Consider the following 19,616-nt stretch of genomic DNA (forward strand, 5'->3'; position numbering starts at 1 on the left):
CAACAGTGGAGTCTGGTGTTATCACTACTACGGTGATTGCTGAATAGTGGTGGACCGAGACCAGTGGTATTGTTCTGCGGTGCTAGACAGTGGTGAGGATCATACATTCATACCAAAATGGTTGTAAACTTGTAAATATAGTAATTTTATCTTTTATCACAGATCATGATATACCGTGTTAAATAACAAATAGAAATACTATCACCCTCAAGGCCACAACTACTCACAAGACGACGTTATTCCTCATTTTTAAAAATCAAATTTAACCTAAAAAGTCGATTTCAAGTTGTAACTTGTAACGCTACCCCGCTTTTTGCCTGATAAATTATTATTTTTATCTATACATTTATATGTTTATTATAAATCATAATAATATCGATTTGAGTATTTCTATTTTCATTCTGTTTTAAATTTTTAGCGTTGCCAAACAAATTTATGATTTTTTGAGACATTTTTTCTTTTTGTATACATAACAGTTAATACATTTGTCTGTCTGACTAAGTTTCTATAACATTTTTTAAAATGAGTACCAGTGTAGAAGAAGAATTGGATAATAGTAACAAAACTATTAATGAAGCCAGTGATGATCTGTTCCAGAAAATTGCTCGTATAAATTTATACTTACAACTATCAATGAGTTTAATACTTCAAAAATATAATTTAAAATTGTTATGCTTATATTCAGGTCCTGTAAAGACAGTCTTATACGAAGGACTTCAAGAAAAGGATGTAGGTATAACAGAATATACAACATCTGTTCCTGGCATTTCTGGTATACTGAAGCACAGGTGAATATGAGACCAACAATTTTTTTTTTTTAATCCCTTATTAATAAATATAACAATGTATCTTTTAGGTTGTCTGATTTTCAAGTGAATGAAATTGCGTTGGATGGAACTGTTGTGCGTCTTACAAGCCGCACTGTTCCTGAAAAGGAAGCCGAAGATACTACTTTGAAAGGTAATTCATAAAAAAATTTAACATAAATTTACTCTCTAAACTATTAACTTATTGATTGTGCTTAGATGCTATTGATGAAACTGGTTTGTGTGAGAAATACTCTAAGGATATTGAAGAATTGGTAGAATTTCATAGTACCAAAAGCATTGAAATTAATGTAATGATTGTAATAAACGTAAACAGTAAATATATTTTTATACTGATTTATAAATCATTTTCAGGTGGATGGACTTACTAAAGAACAGCGCAAGTCAATACACAATTTTTTAAAATTCAAATATGGTGCGAAAGTTAGCACAAACACTAAAAAGGATGAACAGGATAAACAGTTTATAGTCATTAGATTATCTACACTTGTTAAAAATGGTTAGTTATGAACGTATATTATAAGATTACATAAATATAATTTATTTTACTTTGAGGAAAATATTAGGTTAAGATAGTTATTAAATCAGATTACTTTGGTTAATTTTAATTCTATGCTGTTATTAGCTAATACTTATCATTTTTAATAACATAATTTTTTTCCAGAGAGACAAACATGGCCTAAATCTAGACCTGAATATCTACATTTTGCTTTACATAAATGCAACATGGATACCACAAATGTAGTGAGCATTCTTTCTAAACAACTAAGGTAATTTTGAATTTCTTTTTAAGACTCGTATTAGATTTTAACTATTATTTATTATATAAAAAGGTTATAGTAAAATTCAGTGGCAGCTCATGTTTAGGTGCACACGAGTGTGAGATCCTCTTAGTATGCTCTGTCTACTACATAGTGCTTTCCTCGTGAGCCATCACTGGTAAAATTTAAGAACTTATAGAAGTTGAAATTACTATTTGAATTAAAAGAACAGCACACTCACATATCAAGTTATCTTCTTCTTAAAAATGTTTAGCTTACCAAATATGTGTGAGCAGAATCCATTTTTGTGTTGTTTGTTTCAATATTATAGTGACTCAATTAATAAGGTAAGAATATTACCTATACTCTATTCAACATAAGAAACCTAGCCGATACCTGATTTGTGCTTATGTGATTTCTTCACTACATAGCAGTTATACAGATAGTCGACACAAAAACTGATCGTTGTCGACTAGGTTTTTTATATTGCATAGATTATAGGGTATTTTTTTAGACTGATTGATGTTTGAATTTTAAAGTAAGTATGAGCGTTGTCAAATCTTATAGTTATGACTAATAACTCACTTTAAAATTAAAATACCAATACAACTCTATGAGATGCCCAAGATAATATTTTTATCTTTATTTTTGACAGTAGGCTAATTCTCTATAATATTGATAAAAACTAAATGAAGTCTTCTGAATGAACATTTTTGTAATGTTGTACATTCATTGTAAAATGGAGACAACAAATGTGGGATTAGTGTCATCTTAATTGCATCTAATAGATGTTGTATAATAATTGTATAAAATATTTCAAATTATGACTAAGTGGGTTATAATTGTACATACAATTATTAGTTATTTATACACAATTGGAACGTTATTATTGTATTATAACAATATAATTATAATGTTCTAATGTATAACAGCATTTATTTTATAAAAACTTATGTTTTTTTTCAGAGTGAAAGTTAATACAATTAAACATGCTGGCACTAAAGATAAGCGTGGGAATACAACTCAAATGTTATCAGTTCGAAAATTAAATGCCAATAATGTAGCAAAACTTAATGCCAGAAATATATGGACTGGTAACTATGTTTACAAAAATTCTACCCTTAAATTAGGTGATCTAAAAGGAAATAGATTTCGCATTGTTCTAAGGTAATTTGTACACTCATTTTAAAATGATTATTATTTAGAAAAAAAGATAAATATTTCTAAATAAAAATTAAATAATCATTCTCCTATAATCTCTATGTATTTTCTTTATGGTGTATAAATAATTGTATTAATGCCATAAAAGATTGCATATGGTTTATGTTATTTTTTTTTTATTACATTATCTTGTTGTTCATATGATTGTTTGTTATTTTAGAAATATCAAAGGAAATGACGAAGAAGTATCTAATGCTATTGAAATGTTAAAAGTACATGGGTTCATTAATTATTATGGTTTACAAAGATTTGGTAGTTCAGTAGTGTCCCCTACCTATGTTGTTGGAAAATCATTAGCATGTGGTAACTGTGAAGAGGTATACATATAATTAATATTGCTTACTCTAAATGGTGGCTTGTGAGATTCACATAAAGTAGTGCACAAAAATTTTTTTAGATACCCGTGTAATAAATATATATGTTTAGCAAAATTGATTCTGTTATAGATATAAATTATATATCCAAAATAATGTACTTATCTACATTATATTTTTTTTAAGCTATATAAGATCAACTATAATGAGATAAAAATAAATTAACATCACAATCACAATATTATTTTATTGTGTTTTTATATATTACTATTGATGGTCATTAATTTGTATATGGGAGTACAGTGTTGGTAGTTAATGGCCAATGCATGGTGATGTGTTATTGTTTTAGTAATCAAAATAAGTCTAGTTCACACATTAAATGTGGTCCAAAAGACCCCATTTTCTAACCAACATATTAATGCATGTAGCTTATATTTATTTTATACTCAGAAAATTATTTAATTGTTAACACTAATAGACCCACTTGTAAATAATTAATAAAAAAACTTTGATAGACAATTTTTATATTACAGACTATATGTACAATGTACATAATAACCAATCAATGCCATAGCCAAGATTTTTTTTTTTCGGGTTGGGGGCTTAAGACCTTAAGCCAGGGGGGCTGTATCTACGGCACTGTAACCAATTATAATTTACGATAGAAATCTAATAATTATTTTGGTTAGTTCACCACATGTTTGCACATGTTCCTGTGAACCACAACACCAGCTACTACTATTTAATATATCAAAAATACTGCGATATTCATATATAAATGTAATTCATTTTCATGTTTAGGCTATTGAACATATTTTGAAACCTAGACCTTTGGAGAGTGCATTTGAGAACGACACTGATCGTGCTAGATCAGTATGGTGGAAAACTAGAGATCCAAATCTGGCTTTAAAACAACTGTCAAAAAAAAATTTCTCAGTTGAAGCAAAAATAATACGATCATTGGCTTTTAATGGTCCTAAGGCCTATGTTAACGCTTTTCAAATTGTAAGAAAATTAATAATTATTGTGTTCATCAATATTGTCTAATTCAATTATTACAAATGTTGTAGATTCCAAGAAACTTGGTGTTATTGTATCTTCACTCTTATCAGAGTTTAATGTGGAACAAGATTGTATCACAACGTATTCAAAAGTTTGGTTTAAACCCAATTGTGGGAGACTTGGTTTTCAAGGATAATGAATCAAAAGAAATACCTGTTGAAATTATTGATGGGGAAGAAAACAAAGAAGACGAAGAAGAAGAAGAAACTGATGCAAATAATGTAAAATTTCCAGAAGTTGAAACAATATCAGAAGAAAATTTATCCAAGTATACCATTTTTGATGTTGTATATCCATTGCCAGGTTGCGATGTGAGCTATCCAGATAATGAAATAGGAAAATGGTATATTGATCTTTTAGCAAAAGATGACCTAACTTCTGAAAAGCTTTCAAAGAAAAACAAGTAAGTTTTTTATTCCATATGATGTTATTCGTGTTTAATCATAAAATATGTTTATTTTGTAGACTGTTTTCACTGAAAGGCACTTATAGATGTATTGTATCTAAAGCCGAAGATTTAGTCTGGGCTACGATTAATCATAACGACTTAAATGATGATTTGTTATTGTCTGATATTGAATTATTAGAAAATAAACAACCATTCATGTCTGTATCAGGTCAGTGATAAATTATTTAAAATTTATTGTATTGTATGATTTTAATATTTAAAGAAAATTTCTTTTACTATAGATGGTTCTTTTAAATCTTTGTCGATTGAATTCTCCCTGCGCCCTTCCAATTATGCTACCATGGTTGTAAGACAAATAACCAAACAAGACACTTCATCACACACGCAAGCATCATTGTGTAAAATTTCAAACAACAATAAACGAGACGCTCCATCTACAGAAGAAAAGGAAAACGATAGTAAAAAAATAAGACTTGATGTTCCAACGGAAGACTAAATTACAACACAATTTTTTTATATTTACTATAACAATATAATAATGATATCTAAATAGATGATTATGGCTTTTATGTTTTGGTTTATCTGCGGCATGTCTTGGCGTGCCTTTCCACGTTGATCTTTTTTCCAAAACCTCTGCCACATGTCGTGCAGTGATACGTCCATTCGCCAGAGTGTGATGACATGTGGGCTCGCAAATTACCCGGCGTTGGGTACGACTTGTCACATGTATTACACTTGTGTGGTTTTACCTGAAACCATACCATCCCACCTTGGAATGTTATATTTCTATTTTCTAATTATAGTTGATTATTGTGGATTTGATAACTGATAAAAATATATCTAAAAATAAATGCAGTCAAAATAACCAAAGAAATGCATCTATTATAATTGATCATGTCAAATAATAAATTAATTCATTGGTAAGTACCTATTATTATTTAATATCATAAATCTCATTGAAATAATATTTTAGCTTTAGCTGGCAAAATGTATCACTACACACAGTTGAAATTGGTTTACTCAAAGTTGAAGAAACCAGCAAAAAAATGTAGTTTATCCAAGCAAATAAAAACAAAAGTTTAATTTAATTTAAAATTAAAAATTGTACTTAAAACCATAGTTATTGAAATACTTACATATTTTATCACAATATTTAATTTAATATTATATATTATTTTCAAATCATTATTTATGTAGGACACTCCAGGGTTCCTATTTTCACATTAAATGCAAAACATATACCATGTATCTATCTTTATCATTTAAAATGAAAAATAATAATTTATTTGTATTCGTACCACTGTACCAGGATGTCGAATCTGAGACATTATACACTCGGGATATTGTTACAGTGAGATATTTTTGTTTACCTTACCATTATGTCAAGTGCACCAATGCACCAAAACAGCAACTGAGCAACATTATGTCTCGACTCAACAAAATATAGGAGCACAAATATATTGAAACATTTTCGAGACATAATATCCTAACTGACGACACTATTTTCGTTTTTCCGGAGATATTTTCGTCTCCGCTTCAAGTGGTAGGTAAAATGGGGATATAAGTTTTCTGTTTTCCGCAGTATTTGTCTATTTAGGTGTAAGCGAGTGTTGTAGAGATTCCCGACAGATTGTATTTGTAAATATATAGGTAATATTATCTAATATTTCGTCTTGTATGTCTATAATATATTTTGTTTCAATCTTGTTTTTTTTTTGTATAAATGGAAAGTTTATGTTTACTCTTGCGCTAAACTTTTTTTTTTGTTATTAAAATATAAAACATTTTAATAAAAAAAAAAATAATAATGAATATTATTCAATCTGTTCTACAATAAAAAACAATTATAAAAAAAACCTAACCCTTTTTTTTTATAGTTGTAAGGATAATAATATAGAAGATATAGGTTCGAACATGAATAACGTGTAGAGGAGACGGAGACCGTTCATTAACAGAACCTCAGAATTTTTTTTCCCCTATTTTAGGAGATCTCTAGACCAGTTTCTTTTTAATCGATGGTGAGTTTGTGGTAATGTAAGAGAGGACTTATTTTGAATGACTGGATTTATGTGGTTTGTTAATTTTGAATGGAAACTTTTGTATTAGTGGCTTTTTGCAAGCTCGTTTACTGTTTGTATTTTTAGCCTTTTAGGTCATTATGGAGGGTTGCATTTGTTATGTACCATGGAGCACCGATGATAAATCTTAGGGTAATTGACTGGAAGGCTTGAATAGGGCGAATGTTTACGGGTTAAGCTGGGCCCTAAATTTGGATGCCGTATGACCATACGTACAGGAATAGTTTGTTTTTGAGACTCATGTTTGATTTTAGTAGAGGTCAGAAGTAGATGGAGACGGGAGTTAAGTTGTTTTCGTTTTTGCTTGGTGTGGTTTGACCAGGTTAATCTTTTATTTAGAGTTATACCTAGGTATTTGGTTGACTGGTGAAATGAAACTTGTTTGTTATTAAACTTTAGTGGAGGGCATTCCCTTTTGTTTAGTGAAAAATTCACCTGTGCAGATTTATCGTCATTAATTTTAATTTTCCAGTCATTGGACCAAGATTCTATTTCATTTAAATGTTGAGATGCGATATCAGGAAATTTATTTGACGTAAGCATTGCTGAGTCGTCAGCAAATGAGGCTAAACTTATAGAGTTCTATTTTGCTTGGTCGGCTCGGTTATTAAAAGTTAAAACCTATAGTGTTCCAACGATATACTGGTATGGATGTATAATACATTATAATACTAATTTTATGCGCACGTCATAGCGGTTGTTATTGTTCTTATAATTAGTTATCAATGCACTCATGTACTCAAAGTTGTAATAGTTTGACCCATCCGTTTACTTTGGAATGTGTCATTCTGTGGTAGTACAAGTTCGAACTGGCCGTAAACGTTTTGCCGCATATTGGACACGCGTGTGGCCGCTCGCCGCTATGTATACGTTTGTGGGTGTTCAGTGCACTGGACGTAGAGAACGCTTTGTCGCACTGGGAACAAGCGTGAGGACGTTCTCCTGTGAACAGCCACATGGCAAAAATATCATCAGGCTTAATCGATTAATTAGATTTTAATAACAACTAAGTCTGCTAGGTATGTAATATTGTACGCCTATTGGTTTGGCTTATTGGTCTTCGATATTTTTTCTCAATCGCATTTTGCGGATGTCCGAAAATGTTTCCAAGTGTATATAGAGGTGATCTTTGAAAAATAGGAACAGTTAGGTAGATATGCAGATTGCAGCGTTATAACTTAAAAGAGTAGAATATAGGTACTTATGTCTTATAATCTGAAAATTTAACATAGATTTCTATCCTATAATTTTAGCTTTATAAACTCACAGAGAATCTTTTTTCTAAATTGGTAACCTACCTGCATTTTTTAGAAAAAAAAATCCAAACAAAATAATTATTGTCCCTCAACATTTCGTTTTGTTTAGGTAAATGGGTACCTACTTAATAACCATATTTCAAGTTTAAGATTGTGTTTAGGAACGTGTCGAAAATATTTTTATAGGTAGGTACCTAGCTTAATGTTTAACAATGTTTAATGATCCACCGTAAAATGCAAGAATAACATTTAATAAGCTCCTGTTTATTATACCTATAATGGTTTGATGTATGTTATTGTAATACATAAATCTAATAAGTAATTTCTGAAAAAAAATCATAGCTAAGTATTATTTTATAGTGTTATGGTCTCACCTGTGTGGGTCCTTACGTGCCTCTTTAAAAGCGACGGTCTGTCAAAACCCTTTGTGCAAACATCGCAAAACAATTTGTATGGTTTTCTTGACTTGACATGACGCGACGTCAAAGAACTCTTCACCGACAAATCCAACGGTTTTAAATCGGCGAAATCATCTTAAAAAAACTCGTGCCAATGTAATAAAATTTTCGTTTACGAGAGTAACTTAATAATATTCTACAATATTTTATAATCATACACCTACCCATTGAACTCGGTCTACGATTACGTTTAAAACTATCGCACATTTTATTTTAATGTGTAGATGTGGATACCATGCCAAAGACTTCCGTCACCTTCTCGCGATCCACGGTATATCCGTATCTGCTTGCATGAAGTATACACACATACGCACGAGTCAATAAATCACTTAGATACTTGTACCTACCTATTGTAAACACCTCACACCCCAAATGCTCTTTGTATAGAACATATAATAACTTATAATAAATGGTTCTGGTCGGTGCTTAACTCTATTTTTTTCCAATTTCAATAAAGTCTGTAATAATATACTGTGTTAAACAATAAAATGCGTACCTATATGGGTCGTTCACGAAATCTATTCTACATGGGTAGGTACTTATCAAAAACGGTGACGCTATGCAATGACGAATAGAAATATTCAATGAGTATATAGGTAGGTACTTATAATAATATTTCAAATTTAGAAATTTAAAGCTACCCACCTATTTTAAAGGAGATAAAAGCCAATGCAATAATAATAATAATATGAAGACATTTCAAAACTCGTATTATAAACATAATTTTCTTTTACTTTTGCAAACAGGTGGGAATTACCTACTTGATAAAGTACTGGTTAAGTGCCTACTTTCACAGGTAATGCCTGGAAGAACAATAAAAAGTCGTTCGTATCTTACACAAAATATCTTAGGGCAGAACTTGACAATGTGATATTATGTTGACTTCGTATTAAATTACAGCCCTGGCCACCTCGCCATTTCTAGTGCACCTGCCTGTACACTGATATCTTTGACAGAAAACTAATCATCGTTATTTATGTTCTCATACGCGATGAATGATATTATATGTTTGTTTAAATAGGCACTTTTGTGCTCGCTTGCTCTGTTATCGTTATACTTGTTCCACAGATGCTACAGAAGTATAATATAAATGAATCGCAAGTATGGAAGTATTTTTTTTTATTATTATTATTTTAATGTGAAAAAATGGTTTCCGTTTTCATTTTAAATACGTTTTATACAAAATAATTACACGGAACACGTTGTGTACAATATATTAACATATGACAATATAATATAATACAGTATATTATAATTTATAATACCATCGTAATATTATAATATAATATAATATATTATATACTATATAGGTAGGTAATCGTAACGATTGAGCGGGCGCGGCGGCCGATATTGAATGGGTTTCAGTAACCGTGTCTGACACTCCATTTGAAATTTCCGTTCCTGTCCGTCTTGACAAAACTGTAAACGGGTTTCCTGTCACCGAACCGATCGTCGTCACCGCGGCGCTCAGCCGCTTCCGACGGCGGGGGTCCTGCGTCCTGCAGCTGCCGCTTGATCCTGAACGAACTGTGCACCACGTGATCAGCGACTGTGCCCTGCGACAACGGCCCGTCGAACTGGCCAGTGAACGGCATCTGGAACGCGTCCACGTACTGGTGGTGATGGTGCGGGCCGTGATTGTTGTGGTGCAGTTGGTGCAAATGGTTGTTGTTGTTGTTGTTGTTGTTGAACCGGAAAGCATTCGGTTCGGCGAACGACGGTGGCGGCCTGAGGGGCTGTTGTTGAGCGGTCTTCGGCGTGCCCCAATACACGTTTTTGTTGGACAACGACGGCCGTATGACGGCGTCTAGTGGCGTGAACTTGGTGTTGGCTGCAGAGGAGGCGTCGAAACCTCCTCCACCGCCACTTCCGCCACCGCCGCCGAAGAACAAAGATCCGCCGCTGCTCGCCGGGTACTGTTTGTTGTTGCGCACCGAACTCGCTGTCTCCTGACCAAAATCTTGCTGGAAGAATGTCTGACCACTACCACCGGGCGGCTGTTCCGGGCCGCCCAAGAACGGGGGTGTGAGTATCTCGCTAGCGTCGAATCCCAGTTCCCAGCGACCGCCGTTTTGCTGCTGCTGTTGCTGATGGCTGGCCGCGGGGTCGTTCGCCTGCAGCGAAGGCGTGTACGGAGTGAACTGTTCTAGTGGCGGGTTGGCGAACGTCAGGCTGTGCACCTGGTTACTGGGTGACGACGTCTGCACCGCGAGCGAACCGATGAGTGACGTCCCATGTGACGGTGGCGGTTGAGCCTGAGCCGAAGGAAAGCCGCCGCCGCCGCCTCCTGCTCCTCCGCTGGGCGTAAACGGCGACGTATGCACCGCCACGGGTGCCGACGGTGCAGTCAATGGTACGAGCGGCGGTGGCGGCGGCGCTTGCACGTTTTGGACGTGTGACTCTGGCCGGTTCGGCGTCGACGGTTCGCCGGCCGGGAAGCTTTGCTGTAGGAACTGAAAGTCGGCGTTCGGAGGCGGCGTAAGATAATCGATGGGCGCCCGGCTGTCGGCTGTCAGGTCCACCGTGGACGCCAAGTCCGTCGGCTGTTGCAGCTGGCCACCCGTCGCCGCCGATTGCAGTGGCGGCGGTGACACAGCGGTCGCCGAGAACATATTTTGCTGGTGATGGTGATGGTCATGCAGGCCTCCGATCCGGGCCACGGTGTGTGACTGCACCGGTAAGTTTTGTCGGCGAGCTCTCAACAGACCTGTCAACGTACATCAAGTGTAATATTAACTTTGTGTGTGTGTATACTATTTTATTTCTAGTTATCAGGAAAATAGATTAACATCGAGTTAGTGAGGCGTTAAACATTATGATAAAAGATTTGAGTAGTTTAAGTGTGTATATCGATCTGATCCAAGCCACTTTTTGGAATTTACTCTTTCGTTTCCAAACATTTAATTTGAGGGTTTGACAATATTGTTAAAAATTTAGTTTGTTATTTAAAAATTTAGTTAAAATAAGTAGCCTAGTCGATATCACGCGCACACCTCACTCTGTGCACAAATTTATTTTTATAATTGGTATTTATCGTTGCATTGCATCGGAAGCAAAATTAGCAGCTCTATGTGAAACTTGGAAAACAGACACAACCAATATCGGTTGCAAATTCTCTTAAATAAAAATTAAAGTAGAAGGAATGAGTAAAATGACTAAGGAGTACAAAACCGTAGTGGCGAAAGCCGAGGGGGAACAATGACGAATTAAGGAAAAGAAAAACTTTATTGTAGTACAATTTTTATTAAGGTAACTTATTGTAATCGACTTTACCACAGTTTTGTTTTTTTCCCTAAAATGTTATTTTTTACTTTTTAATACAACGTTTTCTATGGTTTAGGAGATTAAAATCGAAAATGTGAGGAAGTCAATCTCGAGAAGATTTGACGAAAAATTCAAAAATGTTTTTAAAATTTGTTTTGCTTTACTAAATCAATTGGTAATTTGGGAATAGAATACATTAGAATTTATATGTAGTACGCCATAGGTGTGTTTAGATATGGACAATGTTATATGTAATGTAATAATATATATTATATACCTAATATAATGTAAGTATAATATAATGTACTAGCTGCCCGATCTTCCTCCGGAAGAAATTATTTTTTTATAATTTAATTTAAAAACATAAGACTATTTTTTGGCTATACAAATAATACAATGATTATATATAAAAAAAAAAGAAACAGACATCGTTATCGGTGAATATATGAAAATAATTGGTAATTAGTTGATTATTATTATTATTATTATGAGGGTTCAAACCCGGTTTCCTTCGTCTCCAAAATCAAGTTAGATTCTTATATATATAGATTATATAAATTATAATATACGTTATATACATTGTCTATAGACATGTTATACAAATAGCTGTACTTAAGCCCCTTAAAACTAGATTTCCAATTGCAAAAAAATGAAAAATAGCCACAGGAAAGAAAACCCCAAAAAAATAAACACAGAAAAATAGCCCGCAAAAAAATTTAAATATAAATATCAACACATGTATACATAATATATTGTGTTATAAGTTAGAATTTAAGTAATGGCCCTTGCTGCCGAGTTGTATCAACAAAAAAAAAAGTTTTAATTTTGAATTGTTTTATATTGAGTAATTAGGCAGTTAATGATATAATACAGAATGTACCTTTAAAAACCATCACTGTTAGGTGCATACTACATTAATACACAAATTACACAACTATAAAATAATAATAATATAATAATTCAATACAAAACCAGACGGTATAGTACCTATAATATTCGTTCGTTTCTGATGTTTAATACAAGGGGAAATCGTACGAAGGAAAAATGTATTATTTCAGGGATTTACTTTACAACTTAGGTCGTCACATTAAGTTTCTACCTATATAGTGACCACCTTTCGTACGACTCGAAATTCTGCGACCGCAATTATATCTTTATATTTTATATAATTCTACTGTACGGGTGTACCTATGTCACTGAACTCCTCCCAAACGGCTGGACCGATTTGAATGAATTTTTTGTATGCGTTTGGGTGATTTCCTGGATGGTTTAGATTCACAATTGGACCCTATAGGTCCGACCCGGGGAGTTGCTCAAACAGGGATTTGAAGATTTACGAAGAAAATATTTGTTCATATACTGCAGTTGCTATTGTTACTTTTTCTACTAAATACATTTATATTTCTCTTAAAACCAATAGCAACCGTATATAATTAAATATTTTCTTCGTGAATCTTGAAATCCCTGTTTGCAGAGCAACTCCCCGGGTCGAACTTATCGGGTCCAATTGTGAATCGAAACCATCCAGGGAGTCTCCCAAACGCATACAACAAATTCATTCAAATCGGTCCAGCCGTTTAGGAGGAGTTCAGTGACATACACACGGCGTACAGTAGAATTATATATTATACAAAGATTTAGTAGAAATTTGTATAAATATATATTTGTTTATCGATTGCCTGCAGTTGTCCGTCGGGCAGATCAGGTATAAGCATGCATACAATTGAATTTTCGCACATTGCCTACCAAGGTGGCTGAGTTGCACTCATAGCCGCTCGTCGGCGTATTCGTAATCAAAATCAAAATCAAAATAAAACATATTATAAGTATTCATCAAGCGGGATCCGCAATCCACAGCAAGTAGGCACAATGTACTGCTCGCATTATCACCATATCGAGTCTCATATTATTATATATAGAGTTGGCATTTTTAACGGGCAACAAATAAGTGCACGGGACCAGCTAGTACCTACATATTTTTTTACTCTGACCGCAACTCGGAAACCCCGCAAAACCATCACACATAATATCCACCCTAGAATATTAATTGACCGGTCGTTGCAATAGTTGACGTATAAAAATAATGTACCTATATGTATACTCGTATATATATTATACCATCGAGAAACGATTATCATGGCTCGCAGGAACCGACTTAATTTCATATTGTCATATTATTATGCGTACCTGTGTACAATAAACCGCAAAACGTGATCTATACATCATATAAAAATAGTCACAGCGATGGACACAAGCCTCGCGAATTCGTGCCTGTACTACTTACATACGCGCAATACCTATACACATATTATGCTATTTTACGTTGCGAAAACGGCCACGGCCGTTACGTCTAATCCAGTCCCGGCAGTAGGTATATGTGCAATAATATAACCGGACATTTTATTGTACAACACGAAAATTTTTGACTACCCTACAAGAACGTGAACCGTCGGATTTTATTGCTCGTGTGCGCACAACTATAATATGCGGCCGGTCATTGTATTCCACCGAGTTTTATAGCTTCTGGGGCTCCGGTTTGCGACGTGACGGCCGTGCAAGTAGGTAAAATAACGCATGCTATTTGTTTGAAATATTTTATGCATCGATTTAAAGTATTATTATCTGCGCGGTTGAGATATTACTATATTAGTACGTTAATTCGTTGTTTTTATTTTTATCAAACATTTGGCATGTCGTATGCGCGTGTACCATTTCAACGAAAAACATCACAACATTATATCGATATTATTAACGACCGCGAGTCATTAAATAACGACAAAATCAAAAGTTCGCGTTATCAATGACACGCGTAGGTAGGTCGTTAGTTAATGCCTAATGAGTAAATCTTTTATCTTAGGTATACATATCGGGGGAGAAGCAATGCCAGCACCAGTTCCTCCCCCGGTTCTCGATAACAAGGGGGGGGGAGAAGGTATACATTTCGTATAGCTTCCATGTCGATCTACTGTACGTCTGTACACACCTAATGTAATAACATACAATTTAAATATGTCCTGCAACTATAGGTACCTATATAGATCATATTATCATATTACTCTGGCGATATTGAATTATAATCATATATAATGTAGGTACCTATTATGTCATTACCTATGACACACATCGATAATGATTATGTATAGTAAAAAAAAAAAATAAATAAAAAAATAAAAATAATGTTATGTGTTTAGTTATACCTGTCTTGAAATCGCGTTCGATGACGTATATCTTTTTGACTTCGAATAATACCGCGACGGATACGGTCGAGAGGAACACCTGTAAAAGTATACATGCGTTTGATTTACATTAAACGTGACATCTGAACAACGGCGAGTACCTTATGAGATCAACGCGACCAGCGTTATTGTTAATGTATTTTTTTTTTTGTGATTTTATATTATTATACGTTTTCGTTTTGTTTTTGATTGCGCAACAGTATCCACATACCCGAGCGGATCAAAAAGAAAAGGAGGCCAAGAAAATATATAACATGTTACTTTTCTTTATTGTCCGTTGATTACCTAGTGCGTTTTTTCCCTACATGTCCCCGCCGTGTTCTTTTCATCTGGAAACCGTCACTAATATTGGACCGATACGCTGGGGAAAGTGCCATCATTGTGACAAAATGACAAAAAAAACAACGTATTTATAATATATATATATCATAGCTGGTGTGAACAAATATATAACATATGATATATACGAACATCGAATGGGGAAGGCAATATAAGACGAGTTTGAAATCACCTCTAAATGCTTGGATGTTACATCTTACGTAGGTTCCTTAGTAAAACTAAGTATTAGGTTTCAATTAATATATGTAAATTATAAACACCTTCAGAGTGAGACACAACCAACAAATGCAATTTAGTTGAATTCACACGAATGTAAAATGTTTAAAACGGATTAAATTAAAAACAATTAAAATTGTTTATAAAAAAAAAAAATAATAGTAATAGGGATTGGCATTTAGATAGTTTAATGAAGACAATACATTTTCACACACTAATACCTATAAAGTACAATTTTTTTTCATTCTCTTCTCAGATTAAAACAATTATTTTATACCACATTGATTTTTAATTTAAAAATTACATTGATAAAACTTTTGACCATGCCATGTTGACAATTACTGATTGTTATGTTTGATTTCGATATAGGATGCAATAAATAGGTACTAGCTGTTCTTAAAAATTAAAATAAAGTTGAATATATTGGCGAGAATAGTGGTTTTTTCCAAGTCTTCTAAAATAATAAAAAGAGTAGGTACTTTTATAGTTAGGTATAGTAGTGGTAGGTACTACCTAAGGTAGGTAGTTTGGTTCCCGTTTTAAAAAAAGTATTTTATTAAGATGAGTTGAATTGGTTTCTGCTTCTGTTAAAGTCAAGTAGCTTAAATTTAAATTTTTAAGCAATTTTTCTCAATACTAAAACATATCATAAATAATATACCAGTGCCCATCCTAATATCTTGTTCGTTTTAATGGCGACTTTGAACAGTTTTTAAAAATTATATTATTTTAAATTTCACAGTACCTAGTAATACAAAGGAAACTTACCAGCAAACAAGAAAAAACTACCAACATTTTTAAAACCGTATGACTGACTACATTAATAGGAAACTTACTAGATTAGAATATTTGAAGAAAGTATATTTAAATTTTGCAAGGTTAGTTTAACCCAACAATAATCTTAAATTTTAAATTATTCTATTTATTATTATTATTATTTTTTTTTTTTACACCTAAGCGATGACTGGTTGACTTATATTTTAACGATAGCTAACACACATTTTTAACTATGCCTACTTTAAAGTTGACCCTAAAATTAGGAAAAGAAATGTGTGTAGGTAATTAAAAAGTTAAAATCAACTCGACCAGTAGTGGGATACTGCATGGGACAGTCATAAATTCAAACTGGAACCAAATCGGCTTACCTTAATAAAATACCTTTCTCATACGGAAACCAATTAGGCTATTTCCAATAGTTAATACCCATAAACTATATGGTACGATAAAAAATATTATTTTTTACTGTTGGGTGCATAAATTATTCAGTTTTATACCCAAATTCTCTTGAAATTATAGTTATCCGATACTTTGGCAGTAGTGTAGGTGGTGAGTGTCATAAACCACTTAAAGTGTTTAAGTATTTAAGTAATATTCTCTAAATTATTGAATGTAATACAAATTCTGAACCCTAGAATTTTAAAAAGTCGGCTTAATAGATCATCCCAGTTCGATGGGGTATTGGTTCATAGAAAATATAATACCAAAACAATGTATTATATTTATATTGTACATCTATTTTTACAGTAAGGACATAAACTTTTTCTTGCGGATATTAGAAATTTATAATATGTGCTAAAATCCTATAAAAAGTTTTCATGAAATACACAAATCCCATACACGGACATTGGACAATACTTACGAACAAATAGTCATTTAATTTTGGAAAAATACTAAGTTTACTTACCAAACAATAATATAAAAACTGCATTATTAAAAGCGATTAAAATTTAAAACTTAACACTGAGTTAAAATTAGATAAAAACTGTTTAAACAATATTACTGTATTATTATTAAAATAGCGTAGGTGGTTTAAATTAATTTTGTTTGAGTAGATCACTAATATTCAGTTGCTTCGACGTGTGTCTACAACGTACAGATTGACTTTTTATTATGGTTGACATTAGAACTGTCTAGGCTAGTTTCTCCTATTCCCCTCCTACTATTACGTTTCAAAAGAAATATATTTATTTGTTGTTGTAAGAAATGATATTATTTTACAATTATAATGTTCCCACTACTTACAAAACGACCAATTCAAATGTCAAATCGTACATTGTTAGCACAAAGACTCCGATCCACCTATAGGATTTATTTAGTAATGATGATTGCGTGTGTGTTGTTACTTGTCAACACAAAGTTAATCGATAAAATTCATTTAATTTGGTTTTAAGATAAATGCATTACATATAGGTTAGTTTCGAATACACCATTACATCACAGATGGACGATAAATGATAATAATGACAATTCAATACTTTATTAAAATAACGAAGGTATACGTATGCTTATAAAGTTATTACAAAATAATTTCAATTAATGAACAATTGTTGATCTGTGTCTGTAAAATGTATTGTTAGATTTTTTTATCTCGGGATCGAGAGAAATATCTAATAATAATTACGAAATTTTAGATTTCTTTTAAATTAATTTATAAATTAGCATTTATGTATTAAAATTTAACATTTCAAAATAAGGTCTCTCACATAATACTACAATCATTATCATGTTCAATAAATATGTTTAAATTTAAAACTTAAAATTAATAATTATTTTTCTGCTATATGTAAAACATTAATTTAAGTAGTCTAGCAAACAGTAAACACTATAGTAAACAAATTTATACTAAAAATAATTTTATTCTATGTAAAGATTCAAAATCGAAGCAAAATATTTATAGGTAATGACAATTCACCACTATCTTAAAACAAGGGGAGAGCAAAGCATGACGATAGTCCAACACCATAGATATCTGCATGACTGCATGCATATTGCACAGATATTTTCTTAAAAATGCAGTTTAAATTCCTCTGAAAAAACATTGACATGTTTAGCACATGCGTAATAAATGTTGAACATATTTTGTTGATCTTAGCTTTGTCAGGAATCATTTTACAAATGCAACAGCTAGTGATCAAAAATTTGTAATATGGTAGCTGTACAATTTTTAGTATTTGTGAGTACCTATATCTGCCTATTTATTAATTATTAAGTTATTAATTAATAGTATTAAAATATTAGGTATTTTCAGCTCGGATCATAGATCACATAATATTGTAATAGTCTTAAAATAATGTTTTAATACTTAAAACCTATTCAAAAATAATTGATGAATGTTTTAAATGTAATAACTGTTAGTTTTAGTACACATACATAGAACTTAATTTATTGATATTGTGCAAATTACTTTGAATGTTGTAATCATAATTTTTTAGTTCAAGGCACATTGATCAACAAATGATAACAATTTACAAAAAAACTCATACTTACACAGCGATAGCATGAAATGTAGGTCCTACTCTTAGATCATAATATACCAGTAGTCTGTACATAATATTATTATTTAAGGACTAAGGTTATACCCGCAATCTACATAGGCACTTTTAGTAGGTAACGTTTCCAATTATTTTGATTACTTATGTTATGTGCCACGTTATAGTTTCTTTGGTTATACTGCTACATAAATCTAGATTCAAAAATAATGCTCAAGAGTGGCAAATGGTATTGTCATCTTTCTGGTCTAATTATTGAAATAATGAATTGTGTGAAACAATAATATTGTTGTTGTGTACATAAAAAAAAAATGTTAGCCTTCGTTTCATACGAAAATATATTTGTCACCCAATTAGCATTATAATTATTCTACATAAGTATTAAAGTGGTATGTGTATTGTTCACGTTCAGAACGAAAATAATAGATTCCGTCCGATTTTCTTTTCTAACTATTAAACCTGCAGTATCTATAACAATTGAAGTAGGTACCTACCTAGGTAAATAAATATATTTAAAAAATGTATCTATATCTCCATATTATTTTCTAGTTGCATGTTAATTGATACGGTTGTACACGAATATGACTATTACAAATACCTATACATTGTAACCATTTGAAATATAATTTATTTTGTATAGGTATACCTATAGGTACCTACCTATTTAATGACTTGCAAATTACAGAGTAATTGATTTTTGGACCATATGATAGTATAATACAATAATATATTGTATTGTTCTCACAGATACGGATTATCTGATCCGAATTAATCACATCAGCACAAAATAAATTCAAATTTTTCAGTGAAAGTAACTTTTATTTTCATCGTGGGAAAAGAGAGTCAAATTAAACGGACAGCAGGGCTGTTCGATGCAACATTAATTAGGTGCCTATATTTTTTTTT

General features: G+C 32.4%; 3 protein-coding genes across 3 annotated transcripts; 1 reads left to right on the forward strand and 2 right to left on the reverse strand.

The window, feature by feature from the left end:
* Positions 1–374: 374 nt before the first annotated feature.
* LOC111040026 (pseudouridylate synthase 7 homolog) lies at positions 375–5,151 on the forward strand. The gene is made up of 12 exons (XM_022323714.1): positions 375–607; positions 686–788; positions 857–960; positions 1,026–1,117; positions 1,182–1,326; positions 1,492–1,597; positions 2,555–2,755; positions 2,970–3,126; positions 3,925–4,128; positions 4,194–4,588; positions 4,651–4,802; positions 4,876–5,151. Exons 1-12 carry the CDS (start codon positions 523–525, stop codon positions 5,088–5,090), a joined length of 1,959 nt encoding a protein of 652 aa, XP_022179406.1. The 5' UTR covers positions 375–522; the 3' UTR covers positions 5,091–5,151.
* LOC111040035 (zinc finger protein 239-like) lies at positions 5,055–8,710 on the reverse strand. The gene is made up of 4 exons (XM_022323724.1): positions 8,551–8,710; positions 8,303–8,461; positions 7,445–7,614; positions 5,055–5,343 (listed from the first exon to the last, which is right to left on the reverse strand). Exons 1-4 carry the CDS (start codon positions 8,591–8,593, stop codon positions 5,173–5,175), a joined length of 543 nt encoding a protein of 180 aa, XP_022179416.1. The 5' UTR covers positions 8,594–8,710; the 3' UTR covers positions 5,055–5,172.
* Positions 8,711–9,608: 898 nt separating this feature from the next.
* On the reverse strand, positions 9,609–17,175 carry LOC111040027 (formin-like protein 4). Its single transcript, XM_022323715.1, has 3 exons — positions 17,126–17,175; positions 14,848–14,926; positions 9,609–11,093 (listed from the first exon to the last, which is right to left on the reverse strand). The coding sequence occupies exons 1-3, from the start codon at positions 17,147–17,149 to the stop codon at positions 9,748–9,750; spliced, it is 1,449 nt and encodes a 482-aa protein (XP_022179407.1). The 5' UTR covers positions 17,150–17,175; the 3' UTR covers positions 9,609–9,747.
* Between the last annotated feature and the right edge of the window lie 2,441 nt (positions 17,176–19,616).

Source organism: Myzus persicae, unplaced genomic scaffold (assembly GCF_001856785.1).
Source record: "Myzus persicae strain clone G006 unplaced genomic scaffold, MPER_G0061.0, whole genome shotgun sequence".
NCBI lineage: Eukaryota > Metazoa > Arthropoda > Insecta > Hemiptera > Aphididae > Myzus > Myzus persicae.

Coding starts and splice junctions, on each gene's coding strand:
- LOC111040026 (XM_022323714.1), top strand. CDS start 523: ATGAGTACCAGTGTAGAAGAAGAATTGGATAATAGTAACAAAACTATT. Junction 608..685: donor TCTGTTCCAGAAAATTGCTC/GTATAAATTTAT, acceptor GCTTATATTCAG/GTCCTGTAAAGACAGTCTTA. Junction 2,756..2,969: donor AGATTTCGCATTGTTCTAAG/GTAATTTGTACA, acceptor TTGTTATTTTAG/AAATATCAAAGGAAATGACG.
- LOC111040027 (XM_022323715.1), bottom strand. CDS start 17,149: ATGCAGTTTTTATATTATTGTTTG. Junction 14,927..17,125: donor AGTTTTTATATTATTGTTTG/GTAAGTAAACTT, acceptor ATACTTTTACAG/GTGTTCCTCTCGACCGTATC. Junction 11,094..14,847: donor CGAACGCGATTTCAAGACAG/GTATAACTAAAC, acceptor GTACGTTGACAG/GTCTGTTGAGAGCTCGCCGA.
- LOC111040035 (XM_022323724.1), bottom strand. CDS start 8,593: ATGTGCGATAGTTTTAAACGTAATCGTAGACCGAGTTCAATGG. Junction 7,615..8,302: donor GCACGTAAGGACCCACACAG/GTGAGACCATAA, acceptor GGCTGTTCACAG/GAGAACGTCCTCACGCTTGT. Junction 5,344..7,444: donor ACAGAATGACACATTCCAAA/GTAAACGGATGG, acceptor GTATGGTTTCAG/GTAAAACCACACAAGTGTAA.